This window comes from Mobula hypostoma, chromosome 2, assembly GCF_963921235.1.
Source record: "Mobula hypostoma chromosome 2, sMobHyp1.1, whole genome shotgun sequence".
Classification (NCBI taxonomy): Eukaryota; Metazoa; Chordata; class Chondrichthyes; order Myliobatiformes; family Myliobatidae; genus Mobula; species Mobula hypostoma.
The window spans coordinates 86205771-86230810 of NC_086098.1; the positions used below are offsets into that span (position 1 = coordinate 86205771).

Below are 25040 nucleotides of genomic sequence, written 5' to 3' on the forward strand. Positions count from 1 at the left end.
AAGTGGAACTTCCTCATGGCCAAATATTTTATTTCTGCTTCCCATGGCTGCCTCTGGTGCCAAGATGAGGCCACTCTCAGGGTGGAGGAGCAACAACTTGTACTCCATCTGGGTAGCTTCCAACCTGATGGCATGGTTTCTCCTTCCAGTGAAAAAAAATACTGTTCTCCCCCCCCCCACCCGCCTCTAATATTCCACACTCTGGCTTCTTACCTCTCCTCAGTTGCCTATCATCTCTCCCTGGGTCCCTCCTCGTTCCTTTTTTTCTGTTTTCCTCTATACGCTCCTATCAGATTCCTTCCTCTCCTGCCCTTTATCTTTCCCACCCACCTGGCTTTACCTCTCACCTCCTAGCTATCCTCCTTCCCCTCCCCCCACCTTTTTATTCTGGTGTCTTTCCCTTTCCTCTCCAGTCCTGAAGAAGGGTCTCGGCCCCGAATGTTGACTGTTAATTCATTTCCATAGATGCTGCCTGACCTGCTGAGTTCGTCTAGCATTTTGTGTGTGTTGCTTTGGATTTCCAGCATCCACAGACTTTCTCATGTTTATGAGTTTGTGCATTCTCCCTGAGACTGCATGGGTTTCTTCCAGTTGCTCCAGTTTCCTCCCACATTTCAAAGGGTTGATAAGTTTTGGGTATGCTACGTTGACACCAGAAACATTGTGACACTTGCAGGCTGCTCGGCGCAATCCTCACTGCTTTACTTTGACACAGGCCATTTATTTCACTATACCTTTCAATATACATGTGACATATGAATCCTCTCTCTAATCCCTGATGAAGATGTAGTCCCTCCTCTTCAAAACCAAAATATTAACTTTCCAACTGTAGTCTGCCAGTAAATGTTCAAACTTTACACCAAGCAATATTTTGCATGATAAATATTTGAATATTAGGATAGTTAAAAATATGAATGAAAAGAAAACCCATGATGTGCTGACCTCTTGCTTTATTTTCATAATATACTGTGTTGAGTTGGATTATATCCCTGCTTTGCAGGTTGTTCGGGACCAGATAAGCCACTGTACTTTGAAGCTTCGTCAGACGACTGGTCTCATAGAGTACTGCTTAGAAGTATTGAAAGACAATGACTCCAGTGGATTCCTACAGGTATGTAGCATACTCCTTTTTAGTAGCAATTAACCTGGCGGTGGTAGCTAAAAACAAATTAGCAAGACTTTGCAGGTGTTGGGAATCTGAAATAAAATTTAAACAGCTGGAAATATAGTGTAGGTCAGAGAGAACATGGAGCTCTACACCAACAGCATCAAAAATCAGGATTCAACCTGGGTTATTGCAGGTCTCTGGAGAGAGAGACAATTAATGTTTTGGGTCAATGATCTATTTTGGGTTTTGACAAGAACAAGGTCATTAACCTGAATCATCACCTCTGTATCTCTCTCCACATACAGATATGCCGTCTGATCTGCTGCACATTTCCAGCATTTTTTGAGATTTACTGTAATGTTACTGGGGGAAGGACTTCACTTGTATGGAAAGATAGGAGAAACTGGATTAATTTTCCTTTGAAAAGAGAAGTGTAAGGAGGTGTGCAACATCACACATGGTTTTGACAGGACTAAATAAAGAGAAATCATTTACAGTGGCAGAAATGTCAGTAGTTAGATGACTGATGTCTAAACTGTTCCAGAGAAATGAGAAATTGCAGAAAAGAGCAAGAGATGGGGACTAATTGGGTAACTGTACTGATGAGCTGGCTTATGAACAATGAGTCATATTGAACTGGAGACTCAGTGCGTAGAAAAAAAAAGTTCTTTGTTCAGATTTCAGATTTAGACTTATTTATCACATGTTCATCGAAACAAATGTGTCATTTGCATTAGCAACCTACACAACCTAAGGAGGTGCTGGGGGCAGGCCACAAGTGTCACCAGACATCCCAGCGCCAACGTAGCTAGCCCACAGTGTTTAGTAAAACAACACAAGCCACAACAAGACAGGACCCTTTCCCATCCACACTCATGCACAGACAGGCGTCCGATTCCAGGACAGGCTGCCTCCAAGCCTCTGACCTCCAGTCCCTCGCCCGCATTCTCAGACATTGGCCCTTTGACTTCCATGCACATTGACTAAGGGGCGTCGACTTCTGGACTTCGTAATCTAATCTCTCCATCCTATATTCATTTAAACTGTAAGCATTTCTCTGAAACAATTTTAAATCAAAATATTGAATTTTACAGTTAACTTGCAATAAGATGTTTTGCTTCCAGATTTCAGATGCACTAATCAAGCGTGTGCAAGTGTCTCAGGAGCAGTGGGTTAAAGGAGCTTTAGAACCCAAAATAAATCCTGAATTTGACCTAACACTCGACAATAGCCCATTACTGCAGTCAATTCACCAGCTGGACTTTATTCAGATGAAAAGTAAGTAATGATGCAATATACTACAGTAGATTATTTTTTGCAGAAGGTACCTTTTATTTAATCAAAAGCTGTTGAAAATGTTATATCGTATAACAATGTACTTTGGCTTCCCTCACATGGTATTAGGGGAAGTATGTTAGTATGGACTGAAGACTGGTTATCAAAGAAGACAGAATTGGAATCAACTACCTGTTAGCGGCTGTAAGGGTGTAACTAATGAAGTTCCCCAAAGATCAGTCCTCAGCCCTAGATTATTTATGATTTATATCAATAAAGATAGATAAAACTCTCACACGAGGAAATCTGCAGATGCTGGAAATTCAAGCAACACACATAAAAGTTGCTGGTGAACGCAGCAGGCCAGGCAGCATCTCTAGGAAGAGGAACAGTCGATGTTTCGGGCCGAGACCCTTCGTCAGGACTAACTGAAAGAAGAGCTAGTAAGAGATTTGAAAGTGGGAGGGGGAGGGGGAGATCCAAAATGATAGGAGAAGACAGGAGGGGGAGGGATAGAGCCAAGAGCTGGACAGGTGATAGGCAAAAGGGATATGAGAGGATCATGGGACAGGTGGCCTAGGGAGAAAGAACAACACCTCATAAAAATGAAGCCACACTCAGGCTGGAGGAACAACACCTTATATTCCATCTGGGTAGCCTCCAACCCAATGGCATGAACATTGACTTCTCAAACTTTCTCTAATGCCCCACCTCCCCCTCGTACCCCATCTGTTATTTATTTATATGCACACATTCTTTTTCGCTCTCTCCTTTTTCTCCCTCTGTCCCTCTCACTATACCCCTTGCCCATACTCTGGGTTCCCCCCCCACCTTTCTTTCTCCCTAGGCCTCCTGTCCTATGATCCTCTCATATCTCTCTTGCCAATCAACTGTCCAGCTCTTGGCTCCATCCCTCCCCCTCCTGTCTTCTCCTATCATTTTGGATCTCCCCCTCCCCCTCCCCCTCCTACTTTCAAATCTCTTACTAGCGCTTCTTTCAGTTAGTCCTGACGAAGGGTCTCGGCCCGAAACATCGACTGTACCTCTTCCTAGAGATGCTGCCCGGCCTGCTGCGTTCATCAGCAACTTTTATGTGTGTTGTTAGATAAAACTGTAATGTAATTATTTCAGAATCAGGTTTATTATCAGGATTGATGCTTTGCTGCTGCCTGTGTGTGGGAGGGGGAGTAGGGGGTTTTGGGGTTCTAATGTTTTTACTGTCTCATTCTTTGGGGCACTCTTATGTTTTTGTGGATGTCTGTGAAGAACAAGAATTTCAGGTTGTATATTGTACACATTTCTGATATTAAATGGAACTATTATCACTAACCTACTGTATGTCATGAAATTTGTTGTTTCGTGGCAGCAGTGCAGTGTGATACATAAAATATGCCATAATAAATAATAAGAAATGTATATTTAAAATAGATAAACAAGCAGTGCAAAACATTAGGTTGTGTGCATGACACCATTGTTTGTCGAGAAATCGGTGGCGGAGGGGAAGAAGCTTTTCCCAAACCATTGAGTGGGTGTCTTCAGGCTCCTGTACCACCACCCTGATGAGAGTAATGAGAAGAGGCATGTCCTAGGTGCTGGAGATCCTTCATGATGGATGCTGCCTTTTGTTTTATATCAATACTGTGGAAGACAGATTAGACTGTAAGGTATCCGAGTTTGCTGATGACATCGAAGTAGTCAGCAGGACATGAATATTGAAAGGCCCAGATAGAGTGGACGTGCAGAGAATGTTTCTGATAGTGGGGGTGTCTCGGACCAGAGAGTACAGCCTCAGGACATCCCTTTTGAACAGAAATGAGGAATTTCTTTAGCCAGTAATTTCTTTACTAATCTGTGGAATTTGTTGTCACAGGCAGCTGTGGGAGGCCAAGTCATTGGGTATATTTAAAGCAGTGGTTGAAAGGTTCTTGATTAGTAATGGCGTCAAAGGTTATGGGAAGAAGGCAAGAGGGTGGGGTTGAGAGGAATAATAAACCTGCCCTGATGAAATGGTGTAGCTGACTCAATGGGCCAAATGGCCTAATTCTGCTCTTATGTCTTATGATCTGATGGTCTTGTGTAATGACAAGGTCTTAAGACTCTGCAACAGAATATGGATAGGTTGAATGAGGGGATAAAGCTTGGCAAATGGAGCTTAATGTGGGCAAATGTGAGCTTTGGACTTCTGTAAGAGGAATCTAAAGACAAGCTATTATTTAAACAGTGGAAAAATTACAAGTGAGCATTGTACAGTGGATGAAGGTGTTCCTGTGCACATTCTACAGAATGTTAGGCATGTACAGCAAATGGATGGTCCACGGCACATTGCCCATGGAAGAGGATTGGAGGTTAGAAGTAGGGATTAGTGTTACAATAATACAGTGAACTAGAGAGACCATACCCGGAGTACCAAACACTGCTTGATCCCCTTATTTAAGAAAGGATATACTGGCATAGGAAGCAGTCCAAAAGAGATAATTTCTGGATGAGTAGATTGTCATACCATGAGTGGCTAAGGAAATTAGATCTACACTCAGTGGCCATTTTATTAGGTACACCTGTTTACCTGCTCGTTAATACAAATATCTAATCAGTCAATCATCTAGCAGCGACTCAACACATAAAAGCATCCAGACATGGTCAAGAGGTTCAGCTCAAACATCAGAATGGGGAAGGAATGTGATCTAAATGACTGACCATGGCATAATTGTTGGTGCCTGACAACGTGGTTTGAGTATTTCAGAAACTGCTGATCTCCTGGAATTCTCACACGTAATAGTCTAGAGTTTATAGAGAATAGTGAAAGAAACAAAAAAACATGCATTGACTCAGTTCTGTGGGTGAAAATGCCTTGTAAGTGAGAGAGGTCAGAGGAGAATTACCAGACTGGTTCAAGACGACAGAAGGCAACAGTAACTCAACACACGTTACAACAGTGGTGTGCAGAAGGGCATCCCTGAATGCACAATACGTTGAACCTTGAAGTAGATGGGCTGCATCAGCAGAAGACTGTGAACATCCACTCAGTGGCCTCTTTATTAGGTACACGAGAGACCTAATAAAGTGACCACTGTGTATGTATTCTTCTTGAGGTTTAGAAGGTAAAGGACTGATTTTATAGAAACAATTTTATAATGAACTGCTGCAGTCTTTCTAGTGGAAGAAGGTGCACAGAGCTATCGGGTAGGGAGTTCCTGGATTTAAACTCACCTGTGATGAAGGACTCATAACTTACTTCAAAATTAGGATGATATGTGACATACAGTGGATCTTGCAGGTAGTGATCTTCCCGGGAACCTGCTGCTCTTGTCCTTCTTGGTGGTAGAAATCACTGGTTTGGGTCATGTTTTGCTGTAAATGCCTGCAAGAAAATAAATCCCAAGGTAGTCTATGGTAACACCTTTGACCTTTGACATTAAATTACCTTGACTTTTGACTTTGTTTTCGGAGTGTCCTGGTCGAACAACTGCACAGCATTTTATAGATGATACATGTTGCAGGCACAGGTGTTGCAATGAAAGGATGTTCACGGTGGTTGGTGGGGTACTATCTGGCTGCTCTGTTTTAAATTATGTTCAACCTGCGAGTCGCACACATCTGTTCCATTACAATCCTAAGCTGTGCCTTGAAGATGGTGGAAAGGTCAATGATGTCAGAAGTGAGTCACTCATTGCAGGATACTCAGATTCTCAGGAGAACGGTAAATTAATCCTAGTGTGGTAGAATCTAGAGGCAGTTGGTGAGATTGGGGAGAATGAATGCAGCATCAGTGTAAATGGGTGGTTGATGGTCAACATGGACTTCATGTGTCGAAAGGTTTGCTTCTAGCTGTGACTCTGTGGTAACAGAAAGCTCCATTGACAGCCGATGATACTGGCCAGGGTAACTGAAGGGTATTCACTCCTCATTTTGTTTCAGACCATGATGAGGCATAGGAGCAGAATTAGACCATTCAGCCTATAGATTCTGTTCCACCATTCAATCATCGCTGATTTATTTTCCCTCTCAACCCCCAATCTCTTGCCTTTTCCCCATAACCTTTGATGCCCGTATTAATCGAGAACCTCTTTGAGTTCCACTTTAAATATACCCAATGGATTGGCCTCCACAGCCATCTGTGGCAATGAAGTACTACTGATTCAACACCTTACTGATTCAACTCCTCCTCATCTCTGTTCTAAAGCGATGTCCTATTCTGAGGCTGTGCCCTCTGGTCTTAGAGTTTCCCACTATTGGAAACATCTTCTCCACATCCACTCTGCCTAGACCTTTCAATAATCAGCAGGTTTCAATGAAACACCGCTCCCCCTCCCTCATTCTTCTAAACTCTTAAACTTTTAAATGAGACCAGGACCAGAGCAATCAAACGCTACTCATACATTAACCATTTCATTCCTGGGTCATTTGCATTACTCTCCTCTGGATCCTCTTCAATCCTTTCTTACTTCAGGGATACAAAACTGTTCACAGCACTCTGTATGTGGTTTGACCAATGCCTTATACAGGGTAGCCTCCACATTATATCTTTGCTTTTGTATTCTAATCCTTTTGAAATGATTTATACTGTCAAGGGTTGGTGGTTAAATTCAAATATTGCTTTCTATTTGTCCCCATATGCGTGAACGTTGTCCAGGTCTTGCTGTGAACAGGCATGGTTAATTTGCTGAGGTGTTCTGGACAGAACTGGAAATGTGTACAATGTGGTAAGAGGCATAGAGCAAGTTGATAGAGAGAGACTTTTCTCCAGGGTGCAAGGGTGCAGAACTTTGTGTTGGTAGTTAAGTTTTTGGGGGAGGGGGGCGGGATGTCAGAAGGCAAAGTTTTTTTATCCAGAGAGTGGTGGTGCATGGAACATGCTGCAGAGATGGTGGTAGAGGCAGATACATGAGGAACATTTAAGAAATTCTTAAGCATAGGCACATGGATGAAAGCAAAATGGAGGGTATGTTGGTGGGAAGGTTTAGATTTATAATAGATCATCACAAAGGGTCATCACAAAGTTGCGGGCTTAAGGACCTGAACAGAGCTGTAATGTTCTATGTTCCCCAGTCATTAGCAAACAATCCCACAGAAGGTAATTCATTGAAGAAACTGAAGATTTCTCTGCCTCTTCTTTGAGGAATTCCTGCACTGGTGTCCTGGGTTAGGACGATCTTACCACAATTACTTTTTTGTTCAGTAAAATAAAAATAACCTGGTGTGAAACCTTGAAACTGTTTGTCAAAAGAACATCAATATGCTTAATTGATAGATTAATATGAGGCTGAGTAAAAATTCTTTTGAACAGTAAACCCATTCATGTCATTTCAAAACATATTTTAGAAATATGTACGGTATTGTATTTTGTGAAACAGGAAACTGATTTTGAGCTTTTAACCCTTTTGTGCAAAGAGAGAGTTATACTAAGATGTGCTTAGTTCCTTCTGCAGTGCCCCCTGTGCCAATTCTACAACTGGAGAAATGTTGTACCCATAACAATAATGTCACACTTGCATGGAAGGCACCTCCACTAAACCAGACTCAGATTGAAGGCTATATCTTAGAACTTGACGATGGAAATGGTGGACAATTTCAAGTAAGTTGGTCAAGAATATATGTAGAGAAAAATGAACAGAATGTTTTTTGCATTACAAGAGCTGATAAATTTGTAGGATGTTTACTTTTAAATAAAGCAAAATAAATACATTTTGATGGAAGCTACAAAATAAATTTTTCTTCCTCTCTCTACTTCTCTCCATTGTTAATGAAAATGCTGACTTCTTGTTGAAGTCCAGTTCAATAGGGTCAGTGTATTATGTAGTTTGCATTACTAGAAGATATATATATATATATTTTATTGATTGATTGTTTGCTGGGTGCCCAAGACCTTTGCACAGTACTGTATTTGTCAACGTGGAGCAGAAAGCAAGTTTGTAAATCAGGCAGGAGCAAAGGATGTTGGGGTCGTGAGGGTAGGGCACTGTGGGAGGGGTGTGGGACAAGTGGGAGAGGTGGGGTGTGGCACGGGTACAAACACACCCAGCCCGAAGACACAAAACAAGGTCATTTGATTCCAAACAATAGGTTTATTGATCATTACAGAATGTTTCTCTGGTGCTTCCCGCTTCCTCCCCTCTCTCTTCCCCTTTTCCCATCCATAACTTCCCCTCTCCCTAACCACTTCCCACTTTCAGTCCACAATAGAGACCCAGATCAGAATCAGGCTTATCATCACTCACGTAAGACAACAAATTTTTTTTCTGTGGCAGCAGTACAGTGCAATACATGATGTACCTCAGTACCGTGCAAAAGTCTTATGTGCGTATATATTGCTGGCATGGCTAAGAGTATTGTATGTCATGAAATTTGTTGTTTTGCAGCAACAGTGGTGCAACACATGAGAAATACTATAAAATTACAAGAAGAAATATGTGTATATATAAATATTAAATAGTGAAAAATCGCACATACACCCTGAGAGAAAGTAGCGTGTCAATTACCTATTCATGTGGTTAATTAACAGCAATAAGTTGAGTGTATGCAGATTTTAGCATTTACGATTATCTACTCAAGGTTGCATGATCCTTTAATATCAGCCATCTCTAAGTGGAGTCAAATTCCACCATTTGTGAGGAGTTTGTATACACTCTCTGTGAACGCATGGATTTCCTCCAGGTGCTGTTCCACATTCCAAAAGACCAAACGCAAGGTTAAGTGGTCTTGGTAAATTGTCCTGTGTTTATGCCAGTGTTAAATAGGTGGGTTGCTGACAGTTTAGGCTAGGGTTAAATAGCTGGGTTGCTGAGGGTTTAGGCTCGTGTTAAATAGGTGGGTTGCTGAGGGTTTAGGCTAGTGTTAAATAGGTGAGTTGCTGAGGGTTTAGGCTTGTGTTAAGTAGGTGGGTTGCTGAGGGTTTAGGCTAGGGTTAAATAGGTGGGATGCTGAGGGTTTACGCGATGGTTAAATAGGTGGGTTGCTGAGGGTTTAGGCTAGGGTTAAATAGGTGGGTTGCTGAGGGTTTAGGTTAGGGTTAAATAGGTGAGTTGCTGAGGGTTTAGGCTAGGGTTAAATAGGTGGGTTGCTGAGGGTTTAGGCTAGGGTTAAATAGGTGGGTTGCTGAGGGTTTAGGCTAGGGTTAAATAGGTGGGTTGCTGAGGGTTTAGGCTAGGGTTAAATAGGTCGGTTGCTGAGGGTTTAGGCTGGTGTTAAATAGGTGGGTTGCTGAGGGTTTAGGCTAGGGTTAAATAGGTGGGTTGCTGAGGGTTTACGCGATGGTTAAATAGGTGGGTTGCTGAGGGTTTAGGCTAGTGTTAAATAGGTGGGTTGCTGAGGGTTTAGGTGAGTGTTAAATAGGTGGGTTGCTGAGGGTTTAGGCTAGGGTTAAATAGGTGGGTTGCTGAGGGTTTAGGCTAGGGTTAAATAGGTGGGTTGCTGAGGGTTTAGGCTAGGGTTAAATAGGTGGGTTGCTGAGGGTTTAGGCTAGGGTTAAATAGGTGGGTTGCTGAGGGTTTAGGCTAGGGTTAAATAGGTGGGTTGCTGAGGGTTTAAAATAGGGTTAAATAGGTGGGTTGCTGAGGGTTTAGGCTAGTGTTAAATAGGTGGGTTGCTGATGGTTTAAGCGAGTGTTAAATAGGTGGGTTGCTGAGGGTTTAGGCTAGTGTTAAATAGGTGGGTTGCTGAGGGTTTAGGCTAGGGTTAAATAGGTGGGTTGCTGAGGGTTTAGGCTAGGGTTAAATAGGTGGGTTGCTGAGGGTTTAGGCTAGGTAGGTGGGTTGCTGAGGGTTTAGGTGCGTTGCTGAGGGTTTAAGTGAGTGTTAAATAGGTGGGTTGCTGAGGGTTTAGGCTAGGGTTAAATAGGTGGGTTGCTGAGGGTTTAGGCTAGTGTTAAGTAGGTGGGTTGCTGAGGGTTTAGGCTAGTGTTAAATAGGTGGGTTGCTGAGGGTTTAGGTGAGTGTTAAATAGGTGGGTTGCTGAGGGTTTAGGCTAGTGTTAAATAGGTGGGTTGCTGAGGGTTTAGGCTGGTGTTAAATAGGTGGGTTGCTGAGGGTTTAGGCTAGGGTTAAATAGGTGGGTTGCTGAGGGTTTAGGCTAGGGTTAAATAGGTGGGTTGCTGAGGGTTTAGGCTAGGGTTAAATAGGTGGGTTGCTGAGGGTTTACGCGATGGTTAAATAGGTGGGTTGCTGAGGGTTTAGGCTAGTGTTAAGTAGGTGGGTTGCTGAGGGTTTAGGCTAGGGTTAAATAGGTGGGTTGCTGAGGGTTTAGGCTAGGTGTTAAATAGGTGGGTTGCTGAGGGTTTAGGCTAGGGTTAAATAGGTGGGTTGCTGAGGGTTTAGGCTAGGGTTAAATAGGTGGGTTGCTGAGGGTTTACGCGATGGTTAAATAGGTGAGTTGCTGAGGGTTTAGGCTAGTGTTAAATAGGTGGGTTGCTGAGGGTTTAGGCTAGTGTTAAATAGGTGGGTTGCTGAGGGTTTAGGCTCGTGTTAAATAGGTGGGTTGCTGAGGGTTTAGGCTAGGGTTAAATAGGTGGGTTGCTGAGGGTTTAGGCTAGGGTTAAATAGGTGGGTTGCTGAGGGTTTACGCGATGGTTAAATAGGTGAGTTGCTGAGGGTTTAGGCTAGTGTTAAATAGGTGGGTTGCTGAGGGTTTAGGCTAGTGTTAAATAGGTGGGTTGCTGAGGGTTTAGGCTAGGGTTAAATAGGTGGGTTGCTGAGGGTTTAGGCTGGTGTTAAATAGGTGGGTTGCTGAGGGTTTAGGCTAGGGTTAAATAGGTGGGTTGCTAAGGGTTTACGCGATGGTTAAATAGGTGGGTTGCTGAGGGTTTAGGCTAGTGTTAAATAGGTGAGTTGCTGAGGGTTTAGGCTAGGGTTAAATAGGTGGGTTGCTGAGAGTTTAGGCTAGGGTTAAATAGGTGGGTTGCTGAGGGTTTAGGCTCGTGTTAAATAGGTGGGTTGCTGAGGGTTTAGGCTAGTGTTAAATAGGTGAGTTGCTGAGGGTTTAGGCTTGTGTTAAGTAGGTGGGTTGCTGAGGGTTTAGGCTAGGGTTAAATAGGTGGGATGCTGAGGGTTTACGCGATGGTTAAATAGGTGGGTTGCTGAGGATTTAGGCTAGGGTTAAATAGGTGGGTTGCTGAGGGTTTAGGTTAGGGTTAAATAGGTGAGTTGCTGAGGGTTTAGGCTAGGGTTAAATAGGTGGGTTGCTGAGGGTTTAGGCTAGTGTAAAATAGGTGGGTTGCTGAGGGTTTAGGTGAGTGTTAAATAGGTGGGTTGCTGAGGGTTTAGGCTAGTGTTAAATAGGTGGGTTGCTGAGGGTTTAGGTGAGTGTTAAATAGGTGGGTTGCTGAGGGTTTAGGCTAGGGTTAAATAGGTGGGTTGCTGAGGGTTTAGGCTAGGGTTAAATAGGTGGGTTGCTGAGGGTTTACGCGATGGTTAAATAGGTGGGTTGCTGAGGGTTTAGGCTAGTGTTAAATAGGTGGGTTGCTGAGGGTTTAGGTGAGTGTTAAATAGGTGGGTTGCTGAGGGTTTAGGCTAGGGTTAAATAGGTGGGTTGCTGAGGGTTTAGGCTAGGGTTAAATAGGTGGGTTGCTGAGGGTTTAGGCTAGGGTTAAATAGGTGGGTTGCTGAGGGTTTAGGCTAGGGTTAAATAGGTGGGTTGCTGAGGGTTTAGGCTAGGGTTAAATAGGTGGGTTGCTGAGGGTTTAGGCTAGGGTTAAATAGGTGGGTTGCTGAGGGTTTAAAATAGGGTTAAATAGGTGGGTTGCTGAGGGTTTAGGCTAGGGTTAAATAGGTGGGTTGCTGAGGGTTTAGGCTAGGGTTAAATAGGTGGGTTGCTGAGGGTTTAGGCTCGTGTTAAATGGGTGGGTTGCTGAGGGTTTAGGCTTGGGTTAAATAGGTGGGTTGCTGAGGGTTTAGGCTAGTGTTAAGTAGGTGGGTTGCTGAGGGTTTAGGCTAGGGTTAAATAGGTGGGTTGCTGAGGGTTTAGGCTAGGGTTAAATAGGTGGGTTGCTGAGGGTTTACGCGATGGTTAAATAGGTGAGTTGCTGAGGGTTTAGGCTAGTGTTAAGTAGGTGGTTTGCTGAGGGTTTAGGCTAGGGTTAAATAGGTGGGTTGCTGAGGGTTTAGGCTAGGGTTAAATAGGTGGGTTGCTGAGGGTTTAGGCTCGTGTTAAATAGGTGGGTTGCTGAGGGTTTAGGCTAGGGTTAAATAGGTGGGTTGCTGAGGGTTTAGGCTAGGGTTAAATAGGTGGGTTGCTGAGGGTTTAGGCTAGGGTTAAATAGGTGGGTTGCTGAGGGTTTAGGCTAGGGTTAAATAGGTGGGTTGCTGAGGGTTTAGGCTAGTGTTAAATAGGTGGGTTGCTGAGGGTTTAGGCTAGGGTTAAATAGGTGGGTTGCTGAGGGTTTAAGCGAGTGTTCAATAGGTGGGTTGCTGAGGGTTTAGACTAGGGTTAAATAGGTGGGTTGCTGAGGGTTTAGGCTAGGGTTAAGTAGGTTGGTTGCTGAGGGTTGAGGCTAGTGTAAAGTAGGTAAGTTGCGGAGGGTTTAGGCCGGTGTTAAGTAGGTGGGTTGCTGAGGGTTTAGGTGAGTGTTAAATAGGTGGGTTGCTGAGGGTTTAGGCTAGGGTTAAATAGGTGGGTTGCTGAGGGTTTAGGCTCGTGTTAAATAGGTGGGTTGCTGAGGGTTTAGGCTAGGGTTAAATAGGTGGGTTGCTGAGGGTTTAGGCTAGGGTTAAATAGGTGAGTTGCTGAGGGTTTAGGCTAGTGTTAAGTAGGTGGGTTGCTGAGGGTTTAGGCTAGGGTTAAATAGGTGGGTTGCTGAGGGTTTAGGCTAGTGTTAAATAGGTGGGTTGCTGAGGGTTTAGGCTAAGGTTAAGTAGGTGCGTTGCTGAGGGTTTAAGTGAGTGTTAAATAGGTGGGTTGCTGAGGGTTTAGGCTAGGGTTAAATAGGTGGGTTGCTGAGGGTTTAGGCTAGTGTTAAGTAGGTGGGTTGCTGAGGGTTTAGGCTAGTGTTAAATAGGTGGGTTGCTGAGGGTTTAGGTGAGTGTTAAATAGGTGGGTTGCTGAGGGTTTAGGCTAGTGTTAAATAGGTGGGTTGCTGAGGGTTTAGGTGAGTGTTAAATAGGTGGGTTGCTGAGGGTTTAGGCTAGGGTTAAATAGGTGGGTTGCTGAGGGTTTAGGCTGGTGTTAAATAGGTGGGTTGCTGAGGGTTTAGGCTAGGGTTAAATAGGTGGGTTGCTGAGGGTTTAGGCTCGTGTTAAATAGGTGGGTTGCTGAGGGTTTAGGCTAGGGTTAAATAGGTGGGTTGATGAGGGTTTAGGCTAGGGTTAAATAGGTGGGTTGCTGAGGGTTTACGCGATGGTTAAATAGGTGAGTTGCTGAGGGTTTAGGCTAGTGTTAAATAGGTGGGTTGCTGAGGGTTTAGGTGAGTGTTAAATAGGTGGGTTGCTGAGGGTTTAGGCTCGTGTTAAATAGGTGGGTTGCTGAGGGTTTAGGCTAGGGTTAAATAGGTGGGTTGCTGAGGGTTTAGGCTAGGGTTAAATAGGTGGGTTGCTGAGGGTTTACGCGATGGTTAAATAGGTGAGTTGCTGAGGGTTTAGGCCAGTGTTAAATAGGTGGGTTGCTGAGGGTTTAGGTGAGTGTTAAATAGGTGGGTTGCTGAGGGTTTAGGCTAGGGTTAAATAGGTGGGTTGCTGAGGGTTTAGGCTGGTGTTAAATAGGTGGGTTGCTGAGGGTTTAGGCTAGGGTTAAATAGGTGGGTTGCTGAGGGTTTACGCGATGGTTAAATAGGTGGGTTGCTGAGGGTTTAGGCTAGTGTTAAATAGGTGAGTTGCTGAGGGTTTAGGCTAGGGTTAAATAGGTGGGTTGCTGAGAGTTTAGGCTAGGGTTAAATAGGTGGGTTGCTGAGGGTTTAGGCTCGTGTTAAATAGGTGGGTTGCTGAGGGTTTAGGCTTGTGTTAAGTAGGTGGGTTGCTGAGGGTTTAGGCTAGGGTTAAATAGGTGGGATGCTGAGGGTTTAGGCTAGGGTTAAATAGGTGGGTTGCTGAGGGTTTAGGCTAGGGTTAAATAGGTGGGTTGCTGAGGGTTTAGGCTAGGGTTAAATAGGTGGGTTGCTGAGGGTTTAGGCTAGGGTTAAATAGGTGGGTTGCTGAGGGTTTAGGCTAGGGTTAAATAGGTGGGTTGCTGAGGGTTTAGGTGAGTGTTAAATAGGTGGGTTGCTGAGGGTTTAGGCTAGTGTTAAATAGGTGGGTTGCTGAGGGTTTAGGCTCGTGTTAAATAGGTGGGTTGCTGAGGGTTTAGGCTAGGGTTAAATAGGTGGGTTGCTGAGGGTTTAGGCTAGGGTTAAATAGGTGGGTTGCTGAGGGTTTAGGCTAGGGTTAAATAGGTGGGTTGCTGAGGGTTTAGGCTAGGGTTAAATAGGTGGGTTGCTGAGGGTTTAGGCTAGTGTTAAATAGGTGGGTTGCTGAGGGTTTAGGTGAGTGTTAAATAGGTGGGTTGCTGAGGGTTTAGGCTAGGGTTAAATAGGTGGGTTGCTGAGGGTTTAGGCTAGGGTTAAATAGGTGGGTTGCTGAGGGTTTAGGCTAGGGTTAAATAGGTGGGTTGCTGAGGGTTTAGGCTAGGGTTAAATAGGTGGGTTGCTGAGGGTTTAGGCTAGTGTTAAATAGGTGGGTTGCTGAGGGTTTAGGCTAGGGTTAAATAGGTGGGTTGCTGAGGGTTTAGGCTAGGGTTAAATAGGTGGGTTGCTGAGGGTTTAGGCTAGGGTTAAATAGGTGGGTTGCTGAGGGTTTAGGCTAGTGTTAAATAGGTGGGTTGCTGAGGGTTTAGGCTAGGGTTAAATAGGTGGGTTGCTGAGGGTTTAGGCTAGTGTTAAATAGGTGGGTTGCTGAGGGTTTAGGCTAGTGTTAAATAGGTGGGTTGCTGAGGGTTTAGGCTAGTGTTAAATAGGTGGGTTGCTGAGGGTTTAGGCTAGGGTTAAATAGGTGGGTTGCTGAGGGTTTAGGCTAGGGTTAAATAGGTGGGTTGCTGAGGGTTTAGGCTAGGGTTAAATAGGTGGGTTGCTGAGGGTTTAGGCTAGTGTTAAATAGGTGTGTTGCTGAGGGTTTAGGCTAGGGTTAAATAGGTGGGTTGCTGAGGGTTTAGGCTAGGGTTAAATAGGTGGGTTGCTGAGGGTTTAGGCTCGTGTTAAATAGGTGGGTTGCTGAGGGTTTAGGCTAGGGTTAAATAGGTGGGTTGCTGAGGGTTTAGGCTAGGGTTAAATAGGTGGGTTGCTGAGGGTTTAGGCTAGGTGTTAAATAGGTGGGTTGCTGAGGGTTTAGGTGGTTAAATAGGTGGGTTGCTGAGGGTTTAGGCTGGTTAAATAGGTGGGTTGCTGAGGGTTTAGGCTAGGGTTAAATAGGTGGGTTGTGAGGGTTTAGGCTAGGGTTAAATAGGTGGGTTGCTGAGGGTTTGCTGAGGGTTTATAGGGTTAAATAGGTGGGTTGCTGAGGGTTTAGGCTAGGTTAAATAGGTGGGTTGCTGAGGGTTTAGGTGAGTGTTAAATAGGTGGGTTGCTGAGGGTTTAGGCTAGGTTAAATAGGTGGGTTGCTGAGGGTTTAGGCTGAGTGTTAAATAGGTGGGTTGCTGAGGGTTTAGGCTAGGGTTAAATAGGTGGGTTGCTGATAGGTTAAATAGGTGGGTTGCTGAGGGTTTAGGCTAGGGTTAAATAGGTGGGTTGCTGAGGGTTTAGGTGAGGAGGTGTTAAATAGGTGGGTTGCTGAGGGTTTAGGCTAGGGTTAAATAGGTGGGTTGCTGAGGGTTTAGGCTAGTGTTAAATAGGTGGGTTGCTGAGGGTTTAGGCTAGTGTTAAATAGTTGTGGGTTTGCTGTTAAATAGGGTTTAGGCTAGGGTTAAATAGGTGGGTTGCTGAGGGTTTAGGCGGGTATAGGGGGTAGGTGGGTTAAATAGGTGGGTTGCTGAGGGTTTAGGCTAGGGTTAAATAGGTGGGTTGCTGAGGGTTTAAAGGTTAAATAGGTGGGTTGCTGAGGGTTTAGGCTAGTGTTAAATAGGTGGGTTGCTGAGGGTTTAGGCTAGGGTTAAATAGGTGGGTTGCTGAGGGTTTAGGCTAGTGTTAAATAGGTGGGTTGCTGAGGGTTTAGCGAGTGTTAAATAGGTGGGTTGCTGAGGGTTTAGGCTAGGTTAAATAGGTGGGTTGCTGAGGGTTTAGCTGAGTGGTTAAATAGGTGGGTTGCTGAGGGTTTAGGCTAGGGTTAAATAGGTGGGTTGCTGAGGGTTTAGGCTAGGTAATAGGCTAGGGTTAAATAGGTGGGTTGCTGAGGGTTTAGGCTAGGGTTAAATAGGTGGGTTGCTGAGGGTTTAGGCTAGGGTTAAATAGGTGGGTTGCTGAGGTTAAATAGGTGGGTTGCTGAGGGTTTAGGCTAGTGTTAAATAGGTGGGTTGCTGAGGGTTTAGGCTAGGGTTAAATAGGTGGGTTGCTGAGGGTTTAGGCTAGGTGTTAAATAGGTGGGTTGCTGAGGGTTTAGGCTAGTGTTAAATAGGTGGGTTGCTGAGGGTTTAGGCTAGGGTTAAATAGGTGGGTTGCTGAGGGTTTACGCGATGGTTAAATAGGTGGGTTGCTGAGGGTTTAGGCTAGTGTTAAATAGGTGGGTTGCTGAGGGTTTAGGCTAGTGTTAAATAGGTGGGTTGCTGAGGGTTTAGGCTAGTGTTAAATAGGTGGGTTGCTGAGGGTTTAGGCTGAGGGTGTTAAATAGGGTTAAATTAGGTGGGTTGCTGAGGGTTTAGTTTAGGCTGAGGGTTTAGGGTTAAATAGGTGGGTTGCTGAGGGTTTAGGCTAGGGTTAAATAGGTGGGTTGCTGAGGGTTTAGGCTAGGTTAAATAGGTGGGTTGCTAGGGGTTAAATAGGTGGGTTGCTGAGGGTTTAGGTAGTGTTAAATAGGTGGGTTGCTGAGGGTTTAGGCTAGGTGTTAAATAGGTGGGTTGCTGAGGGGCGAGGTAGGGTTAAATAGGTGGGTTGCTGAGGGTTTAGGCTAGGGTTAAATAGGTGGGTTGCTGAGGGTTTAGGCTAGGGTTAAATAGGTGGGTTGCTGAGGGTTTAGGCTAGGGTTAAATAGGTGGTTGCTGAGGGTTTAGGCTAGTGTTAAATAGGTGGGTTGCTGAGGGTTTAGGTGAGTGTTAAATAGGTGGGTTGCTGAGGGTTTAGGCTAGGGTTAAATAGGTGGGTTGCTGAGGGTTTAGGCTAGTGTTAAATAGGTGGGTTGCTGAGGGTTTAGGCTAGGGTTAAATAGGTGGGTTGCTGAGGGTTTACGCGATGGTTAAATAGGTGGGTTGCTGAGGGTTTAGGCTAGTGTTAAATAGGTGGGTTGCTGAGGGTTTAGGCTAGGGTTAAATAGGTGGGTTGCTGAGGGTTTAGGCTAGTGTTAAATAGGTGGGTTGCTGAGGGTTTAGGCTAGTGTTAAATAGGTGGGTTGCTGAGGGTTTAGGCTAGTGTTAAATAGGTGGGTTGCTGAGGGTTTAGGCTAGTGTTAAATAGGTGGGTTGCTGAGGGTTTAGGCTAGGGTTAAATAGGTGGGTTGCTGAGGGTTTAGGCTAGGGTTAAATAGGTGGGTTGCTGAGGGTTTAGGCTAGGGTTAAATAGGTGGGTTGCTGAGGGTTTAGGCTAGTGTTAAATAGGTGGGTTGCTGAGGGTTTAGGCTAGTGTTAAATAGGTGGGTTGCTGAGGGTTTAGGCTAGGGTTAAATAGGTGGGTTGCTGAGGGTTTAGGCTGGTGTTAAATAGGTGGGTTGCTGAGGGTTTAGGCTAGGGTTAAATAGGTGGGTTGCTGAGGGTTTAGGCTGGTTAAATAGGTGGGTTGCTGAGGGTTTAGCTAGGGTTAAATAGGTGGGTTGCTGAGGGTTTAGGCTAGGGTTAAATAGGTGGGTTGCTGAGGGTTTAGGTGAGTACGCTAGGGTTAAATAGGTGGGTTGCTGAGGGTTTAGGCTAGTGTTAAATAGGTGGGTTGCTGAGGGTTTAGGCTAGGGTTAAATAGGTGGGTTGCTGAGGGTTTAGGCTAGTGTTAAATAGGTGGGTTGCTGAGGGTTTAGGCTAGGGTTAAATAGGTGGGTTGCTGAGGGTTTAGGCTAGGGTTAAATAGGTGGGTTGCTGAGGGTTTACGCGATGGTTAAATAGGTGAGTTGCTGAGGGTTTAGGCTAGTGTTAAATAGGTGGGTTGCTGAGGGTTTAGGCTAGGGTTAAATAGGTGGGTTGCTGAGGGTTTAGGCTCGTGTTAAATAGGTGGGTTGCTGAGGGTTTAGGCTAGTGTTAAATAGGTGGGTTGCTGAGGGTTTAGGCTAGGGTTAAATAGGTGGGTTGCTGAGGGTTTAGGCTGGTGTTAAATAGGTGGGTTGCTGAGGGTTTAGGCTAGGGTTAAATAGGTGGGTTGCTGAGGGTTTACGCGATGGTTAAATAGGTGGGTTGCTGAGGGTTTAGGCTAGTGTTAAATAGGTGAGTTGCTGAGGGTTTAGGCTAGGGTTAAATAGGTGGGTTGCTGAGGGTTTAGGCTAGGGTTAAATAGGTGGGTTGCTGAGGGTTTAGGCTCGTGTTAAATAGGTGGGTTGCTGAGGGTTTAGGCTAGTGTTAAATAGGTGAGTTGCTGAGGGTTTAGGCTAGTGTTAAGTAGGTGGGTTGCTGAGGGTTTAGGCTAGGGTTAAATAGGTGGGATGCTGAGGGTTTACGCGATGGTTAAATAGGTGGGTTGCTGAGGATTTAGGCTAGGGTTAAATAGGTGGGTTGCTGAGGGTTTAGGTTAGGGTTAAATAGGTGAGTTGCTGAGGGTTTAGGCTAGGGTTAAATAGGTGGGTTGCTGAGGGTTTAGGCTAGTGTAAAATAGGTGGGTTGCTGAGGGTTTAGGTGAGTGTTAAATAGGTGGGTTGCTGAGGGTTTAGGCTAGTGTTAAATAGGTGGGTTGCTGAGGGTTTAGGTGAGTGTTAAATACGTGGGTTGCTGAGGGTTTAGGCTAGGGTTAAATAGGTGGGTTGCTGAGGGTTTAGGCTAGGGTTAAATAGGTGGGTTGCTGAGGGTTTAGGCGATGGTTAAATAGGTGGGTTGCTGAGGGTTTAGGCTAGTGTTAAATAGGTGGGTTGCTGAGGGTTTAGGTGAGTGTTAAATAGGTGGGTTGCTGAGGGTTTAGGCTAGGGTTAAATAGGTGGGTTGCTGAGGGTTTAGGCTAGGGTTAAATAGGTGGGTTGCTGAGGGTTTAGGCTAGGGTTAAATAGGTGGGTTGCTGAGGGTTTAGGCTAGGGTTAAATAGGTGGGTTGCTGAGGGTTTAGGCTAGGGTTAAATAGGTGGGTTGCTGAGGGTTTAGGCTAGGGTTAAATAGGTGGGTTGCTGAGGGTTTAGGCTAGTGTTAAATAGGTGGGTTGCTGATGGTTTAAGCGAGTGTTAAATAGGTGGGTTGCTGAGGGTTTAGGCTCGTGTTAAATGGGTGGGTTGCTGAGGGTTTAGGCTTGGGTTAAATAGGTGGGTTGCTGAGGGTTTAGGCTAGTGTTAAATAGGTGGGTTGCTGAGGGTTTAGGCTAGGGTTAAATAGGTGGGTTGCTGAGGGTTTAGGCTGGGGTTAAATAGGTGGGTTGCTGAGGGTTTACGCGATGGTTAAATAGGTGAGTTGCTGAGGGTTTAGGCTAGTGTTAAGTAGGTGGGTTGCTGAGGGTTTAGGCTAGGGTTAAATAGGTGGGTTGCTGAGGGTTTAGGCTCGTGTTAAATAGGTGGGTTGCTGAGGGTTTAGGCTAGGGTTAAATAGGTGGGTTGATGAGGGTTTAGGCTAGGGTTAAATAGGTGGGTTGCTGAGGGTTTACGCGATGGTTAAATAGGTGAGTTGCTGAGGGTTTAGGCTAGTGTTAAATAGGTGGGTTGCTGAGGGTTTAGGTGAGTGTTAAATAGGTGGGTTGCTGAGGGTTTAGGCTAGTGTTAAATAGGTGGGTTGCTGAGGGTTTAGGCTAGGGTTAAATAGGTGGGTTGCTGAGGGTTTAGGCTAGGGTTAAATAGGTGGGTTGCTGAGGGTTTAGGCTCGTGTTAAATAGGTGGGTTGCTGAGGGTTTAGGCTAGTGTTAAATAGGTGAGTTGCTGAGGGTTTAGGCTAGTGTTAAATAGGTGGGTTGCTGAGGGTTTAGGCTAGGGTTAAATAGGTGGGTTGCTGAGGGTTTAGGCGATGGTTAAATAGGTGGGTTGCTGAGGGTTTAGGCTAGGGTTAAATAGGTGGGTTGCTGAGGGTTTAGGTTAGGGTTAAATAGGTGGGTTGCTGAGGGTTTAGGCTAGGGTTAAATAGGTGGGTTGCTGAGGGTTTAGGCTAGTGTAAAATAGGTGGGTTGCTGAGGGTTTAGGTGAGTGTTAAATAGGTGGGTTGCTGAGGGTTTAGGCTAGTGTTAAATAGGTGGGTTGCTGAGGGTTTAGGTGAGTGTTAAATACGTGGGTTGCTGAGGGTTTAGGCTAGGGTTAAATAGGTGGGTTGCTGAGGGTTTAGGCTAGGGTTAAATAGGTGGGTTGCTGAGGGTTTACGCGATGGTTAAATAGGTGGGTTGCTGAGGGTTTAGGCTAGTGTTAAATAGGTGGGTTGCTGAGGGTTTAGGTGAGTGTTAAATAGGTGGGTTGCTGAGGGTTTAGGCTAGGGTTAAATAGGTGGGTTGCTGAGGGTTTAGGCTAGGGTTAAATAGGTGGGTTGCTGAGGGTTTAGGCTAGGGTTAAATAGGTGGGTTGCTGAGGGTTTAGGCTAGGGTTAAATAGGTGGGTTGCTGAGGGTTTAGGCTAGGGTTAAATAGGTGGGTTGCTGAGGGTTTAAAATAGGGTTAAATAGGTGGGTTGCTGAGGGTTTAGGCTAGTGTTAAATAGGTGGGTTGCTGATGGTTTAAGCGAGTGTTAAATAGGTGGGTTGCTGAGGGTTTAGGCTCGTGTTAAATGGGTGGGTTGCTGAGGGTTTAGGCTTGGGTTAAATAGGTGGGTTGCTGAGGGTTTAGGCTAGTGTTAAGTAGGTGGGTTGCTGAGGGTTTAGGCTAGGGTTAAATAGGTGGGTTGCTGAGGGTTTAGGCTGGGGTTAAATAGGTGGGTTGCTGAGGGTTTACGCGATGGTTAAATAGGTGAGTTGCTGAGGGTTTAGGCTAGTGTTAAGTAGGTGGTTTGCTGAGGGTTTAGGCTAGGGTTAAATAGGTGGGTTGCTGAGGGTTGAGGCTCGTGTTAAATAGATGGGTTGCTGAGGGTTTAGGCTAGAGTTAAATAGGTGGGTTGATGAGGGTTTAGGCTAGGGTGAAATAGGTGGGTTGCTGAGGGTTTACGCGATGGTTAAATAGGTGAGTTGCTGAGGGTTTAGGCTAGTGTTAAATAGGTGGGTTGCTGAGGGTTTAGGTGAGTGTTAAATAGGTGGGTTGCTGAGGGTTTAGGCTCGTGTTAAATAGGTGGGTTGCTGAGGGTTTAGGCTAGGGTTAAATAGGTGGGTTGCTGAGGGTTTAGGCTAGGGTTAAATAGGTGGGTTGCTGAGGGTTTACGCGATGGTTAAATAGGTGAGTTGCTGAGGGTTTAGGCTAGTGTTAAATAGGTGGGTTGCTGAGGGTTTAGGTGAGTGTTAAATAGGTGGGTTGCTGAGGGTTTAGGTGAGTGTTAAATAGGTGGGTTGCTGAGGGTTTAGGCTAGGGTTAAATAGGTGGGTTGCTGAGGGTTTAGGCTAGGGTTAAATAGGTGGGTTGCTGAGGGTTTAGGCTCGTGTTAAATAGGTGGGTTGCTGAGGGTTTAGGCTAGTGTTAAATAGGTGAGTTGCTGAGGGTTTAGGCTCGTGTTAAGTAGGTGGGTTGCTGAGGGTTTAGGCTCGGGTTAAATAGGTGGGATGCTGAGGGTTTAGGCGATGGTTAAATAGGTGGGTTGCTGAGGATTTAGGCTAGGGTTAAATAGGTGGGTTGCTGAGGGTTTAGGTTAGGGTTAAATAGGTGAGTTGCTGAGGGTTTAGGCTAGGGTTAAATAGGTGGGTTGCTGAGGGTTTAGGCTCGTGTTAAATAGGTGGGTTGCTGAGGGTTTAGGCTAGGGTTAAGTTGGTGGGTTGCTGAGGGTTTAGGTTAGGGTTAAATAGGTGAGTTGCTGAGGGTTTAGGCTAGGGTTAAATAGGTGGGTTGCTGAGGGTTTAGGCTCGTGTTAAATAGGTGGGTTGCTGAGGGTTTAAGCGAGTGTTAAATAGGTGGGTTGCTGAGGGTTTAGACTAGGGTTAAATAGGTGGGTTGCTGAGGGTTTAGGCTAGGGTTAAATAGGTGGGTTGCTGAGGGTTTAAAATAGGGTTAAATAGGTGGGTTGCTGAGGGTTTAGGCTAGTGTTAAATAGGTGGGTTGCTGAGGGTTTAAGCGAGTGTTAAATAGGTGGGTTGCTGAGGGTTTAGGCTCGTGTTAAATGGGTGGGTTGCTGAGGGTTTAGGCTTGGGTTAAATAGGTGGGTTGCTGAGGGTTTAGGCTAGTGTTAAGTAGGTGGGTTGCTGAGGGTTTAGGCTAGGGTTAAATAGGTGGGTTGCTGAGGGTTTAGGCTGGGGTTAAATAGGTGGGTTGCTGAGGGTTTACGCGATGGTTAAATAGGTGAGTTGCTGAGGGTTTAGGCTAGTGTTAAGTAGGTGGTTTGCTGAGGGTTTAGGCTAGGGTTAAATAGGTGGGTTGCTGAGGGTTTAGGCTAGGGTTAAATAGGTGGGTTGCTGAGGGTTTAGGCTAGTGTTAAATAGGTGGGTTGCTGAGGGTTTAGGCTAGGGTTAAATAGGTGGGTTGCTGAGGGTTTAGGCTAGGGTTAAATAGGTGGGTTGCTGAGGGTTTAGGCTAGGGTTAAATAGGTGGGTTGCTGAGGGTTTAGGCTAGGGTTAAATAGGTGGGTTGCTGAGGGTTTAGGCTAGTGTTAAATAGGTGGGTTGCTGAGGGTTTAGGCTAGGGTTAAATAGGTGGGTTGCTGAGGGTTTAAGCGAGTGTTCAATAGGTGGGTTGCTGAGGGTTTAGACTAGGGTTAAATAGGTGGGTTGCTGAGGGTTTAGGCTAGGGTTAAGTAGGTTGGTTGCTGAGGGTTGAGGCTAGTGTAAAGTAGGTAAGTTGCGGAGGGTTTAGGCCGGTGTTAAGTAGGTGGGTTGCTGAGGGTTTAGGTGAGTGTTAAATAGGTGGGTTGCTGAGGGTTTAGGCTAGGGTTAAATAGGTGTGTTGCTGAGGGTTTAGGCTCGTGTTAAATAGGTGGGTTGCTGAGGGTTTAGGCTAGGGTTAAATAGGTGGGTTGCTGAGGGTTTAGGCTAGGGTTAAATAGGTGGGTTGCTGAGGGTTTAGGCTAGGGTTAAATAGGTGGGTTGCTGAGGGTTTAGGCTAGTGTTAAATAGGTGGGTTGCTGAGGGTTTAGGCTAAGGTTAAGTAGGTGCGTTGCTGAGGGTTTAAGTGAGTGTTAAATAGGTGGGTTGCTGAGGGTTTAGGCTAGGGTTAAATAGGTGGGTTGCTGAGGGTTTAGGCTAGTGTTAAGTAGGTGGGTTGCTGAGGGTTTAGGCTAGTGTTAAATAGGTGGGTTGCTGAGGGTTTAGGTGAGTGTTAAATAGGTGGGTTGCTGAGGGTTTAGGCTAGTGTTAAATAGGTGGGTTGCTGAGGGTTTAGGTGAGTGTTAAATAGGTGGGTTGCTGAGGGTTTAGGCTAGGGTTAAATAGGTGGGTTGCTGAGGGTTTAGGCTGGTGTTAAATAGGTGGGTTGCTGAGGGTTTAGGCTAGGGTTAAATAGGTGGGTTGCTGAGGGTTTAGGCTCGTGTTAAATAGGTGGGTTGCTGAGGGTTTAGGCTAGGGTTAAATAGGTGGGTTGCTGAGGGTTTAGGCTAGGGTTAAATAGGTGGGTTGCTGAGGGTTTACGCGATGGTTAAATAGGTGAGTTGCTGAGGGTTTAGGCTAGTGTTAAATAGGTGGGTTGCTGAGGGTTTAGGCTAGTGTTAAATAGGTGGGTTGCTGAGGGTTTAGGCTCGTGTTAAATAGGTGGGTTGCTGAGGGTTTAGGCTAGGGTTAAATAGGTGGGTTGCTGAGGGTTTAGGCTAGGGTTAAATAGGTGGGTTGCTGAGGGTTTACGCGATGGTTAAATAGGTGAGTTGCTGAGGGTTTAGGCTAGTGTTAAATAGGTGGGTTGCTGAGGGTTTAGGTGAGTGTTAAATAGGTGGGTTGCTGAGGGTTTAGGCTAGGGTTAAATAGGTGGGTTGCTGAGGGTTTAGGCTGGTGTTAAATAGGTGGGTTGCTGAGGGTTTAGGCTAGGGTTAAATAGGTGGGTTGCTGAGGGTTTACGCGATGGTTAAATAGGTGGGTTGCTGAGGGTTTAGGCTAGTGTTAAATAGGTGAGTTGCTGAGGGTTTAGGCTAGGGTTAAATAGGTGGGTTGCTGAGGGTTTAGGCTAGGGTTAAATAGGTGGGTTGCTGAGGGTTTAGGCTCGTGTTAAATAGGTGGGTTGCTGAGGGTTTAGGCTAGTGTTAAATAGGTGGGTTGCTGAGGGTTTAGGCTTGTGTTAAGTAGGTGGGTTGCTGAGGGTTTAGGCTAGGGTTAAATAGGTGGGATGCTGAGGGTTTACGCGATGGTTAAATAGGTGGGTTGCTGAGGATTTAGGCTAGGGTTAAATAGGTGGGTTGCTGAGGGTTTAGGTTAGGGTTAAATAGGTGAGTTGCTGAGGGGTTAGGCTAGGGTTAAATAGGTGGGTTGCTGAGGGTTTAGGC

The 25040-nt window shown here is 45.4% G+C and overlaps 1 protein-coding gene across 1 annotated transcript in view; it reads left to right on the forward strand.

Moving 5' to 3' along the window:
• The window catches only part of LOC134357316 (E3 ubiquitin-protein ligase TRIM9), a 46664-nt gene that overhangs the window by 18971 nt on the left and 2653 nt on the right, over nucleotides 1-25040 (forward strand). Inside the window, exons 4-6 of the mRNA XM_063068719.1 lie at nucleotides 1001-1111; nucleotides 2233-2386; nucleotides 7810-8051. Of these exons, the coding sequence (XP_062924789.1) occupies nucleotides 1001-1111; nucleotides 2233-2386; nucleotides 7810-8051 (507 nt within the window). The remainder of the gene's footprint in view (nucleotides 1-1000; nucleotides 1112-2232; nucleotides 2387-7809; nucleotides 8052-25040) is intronic.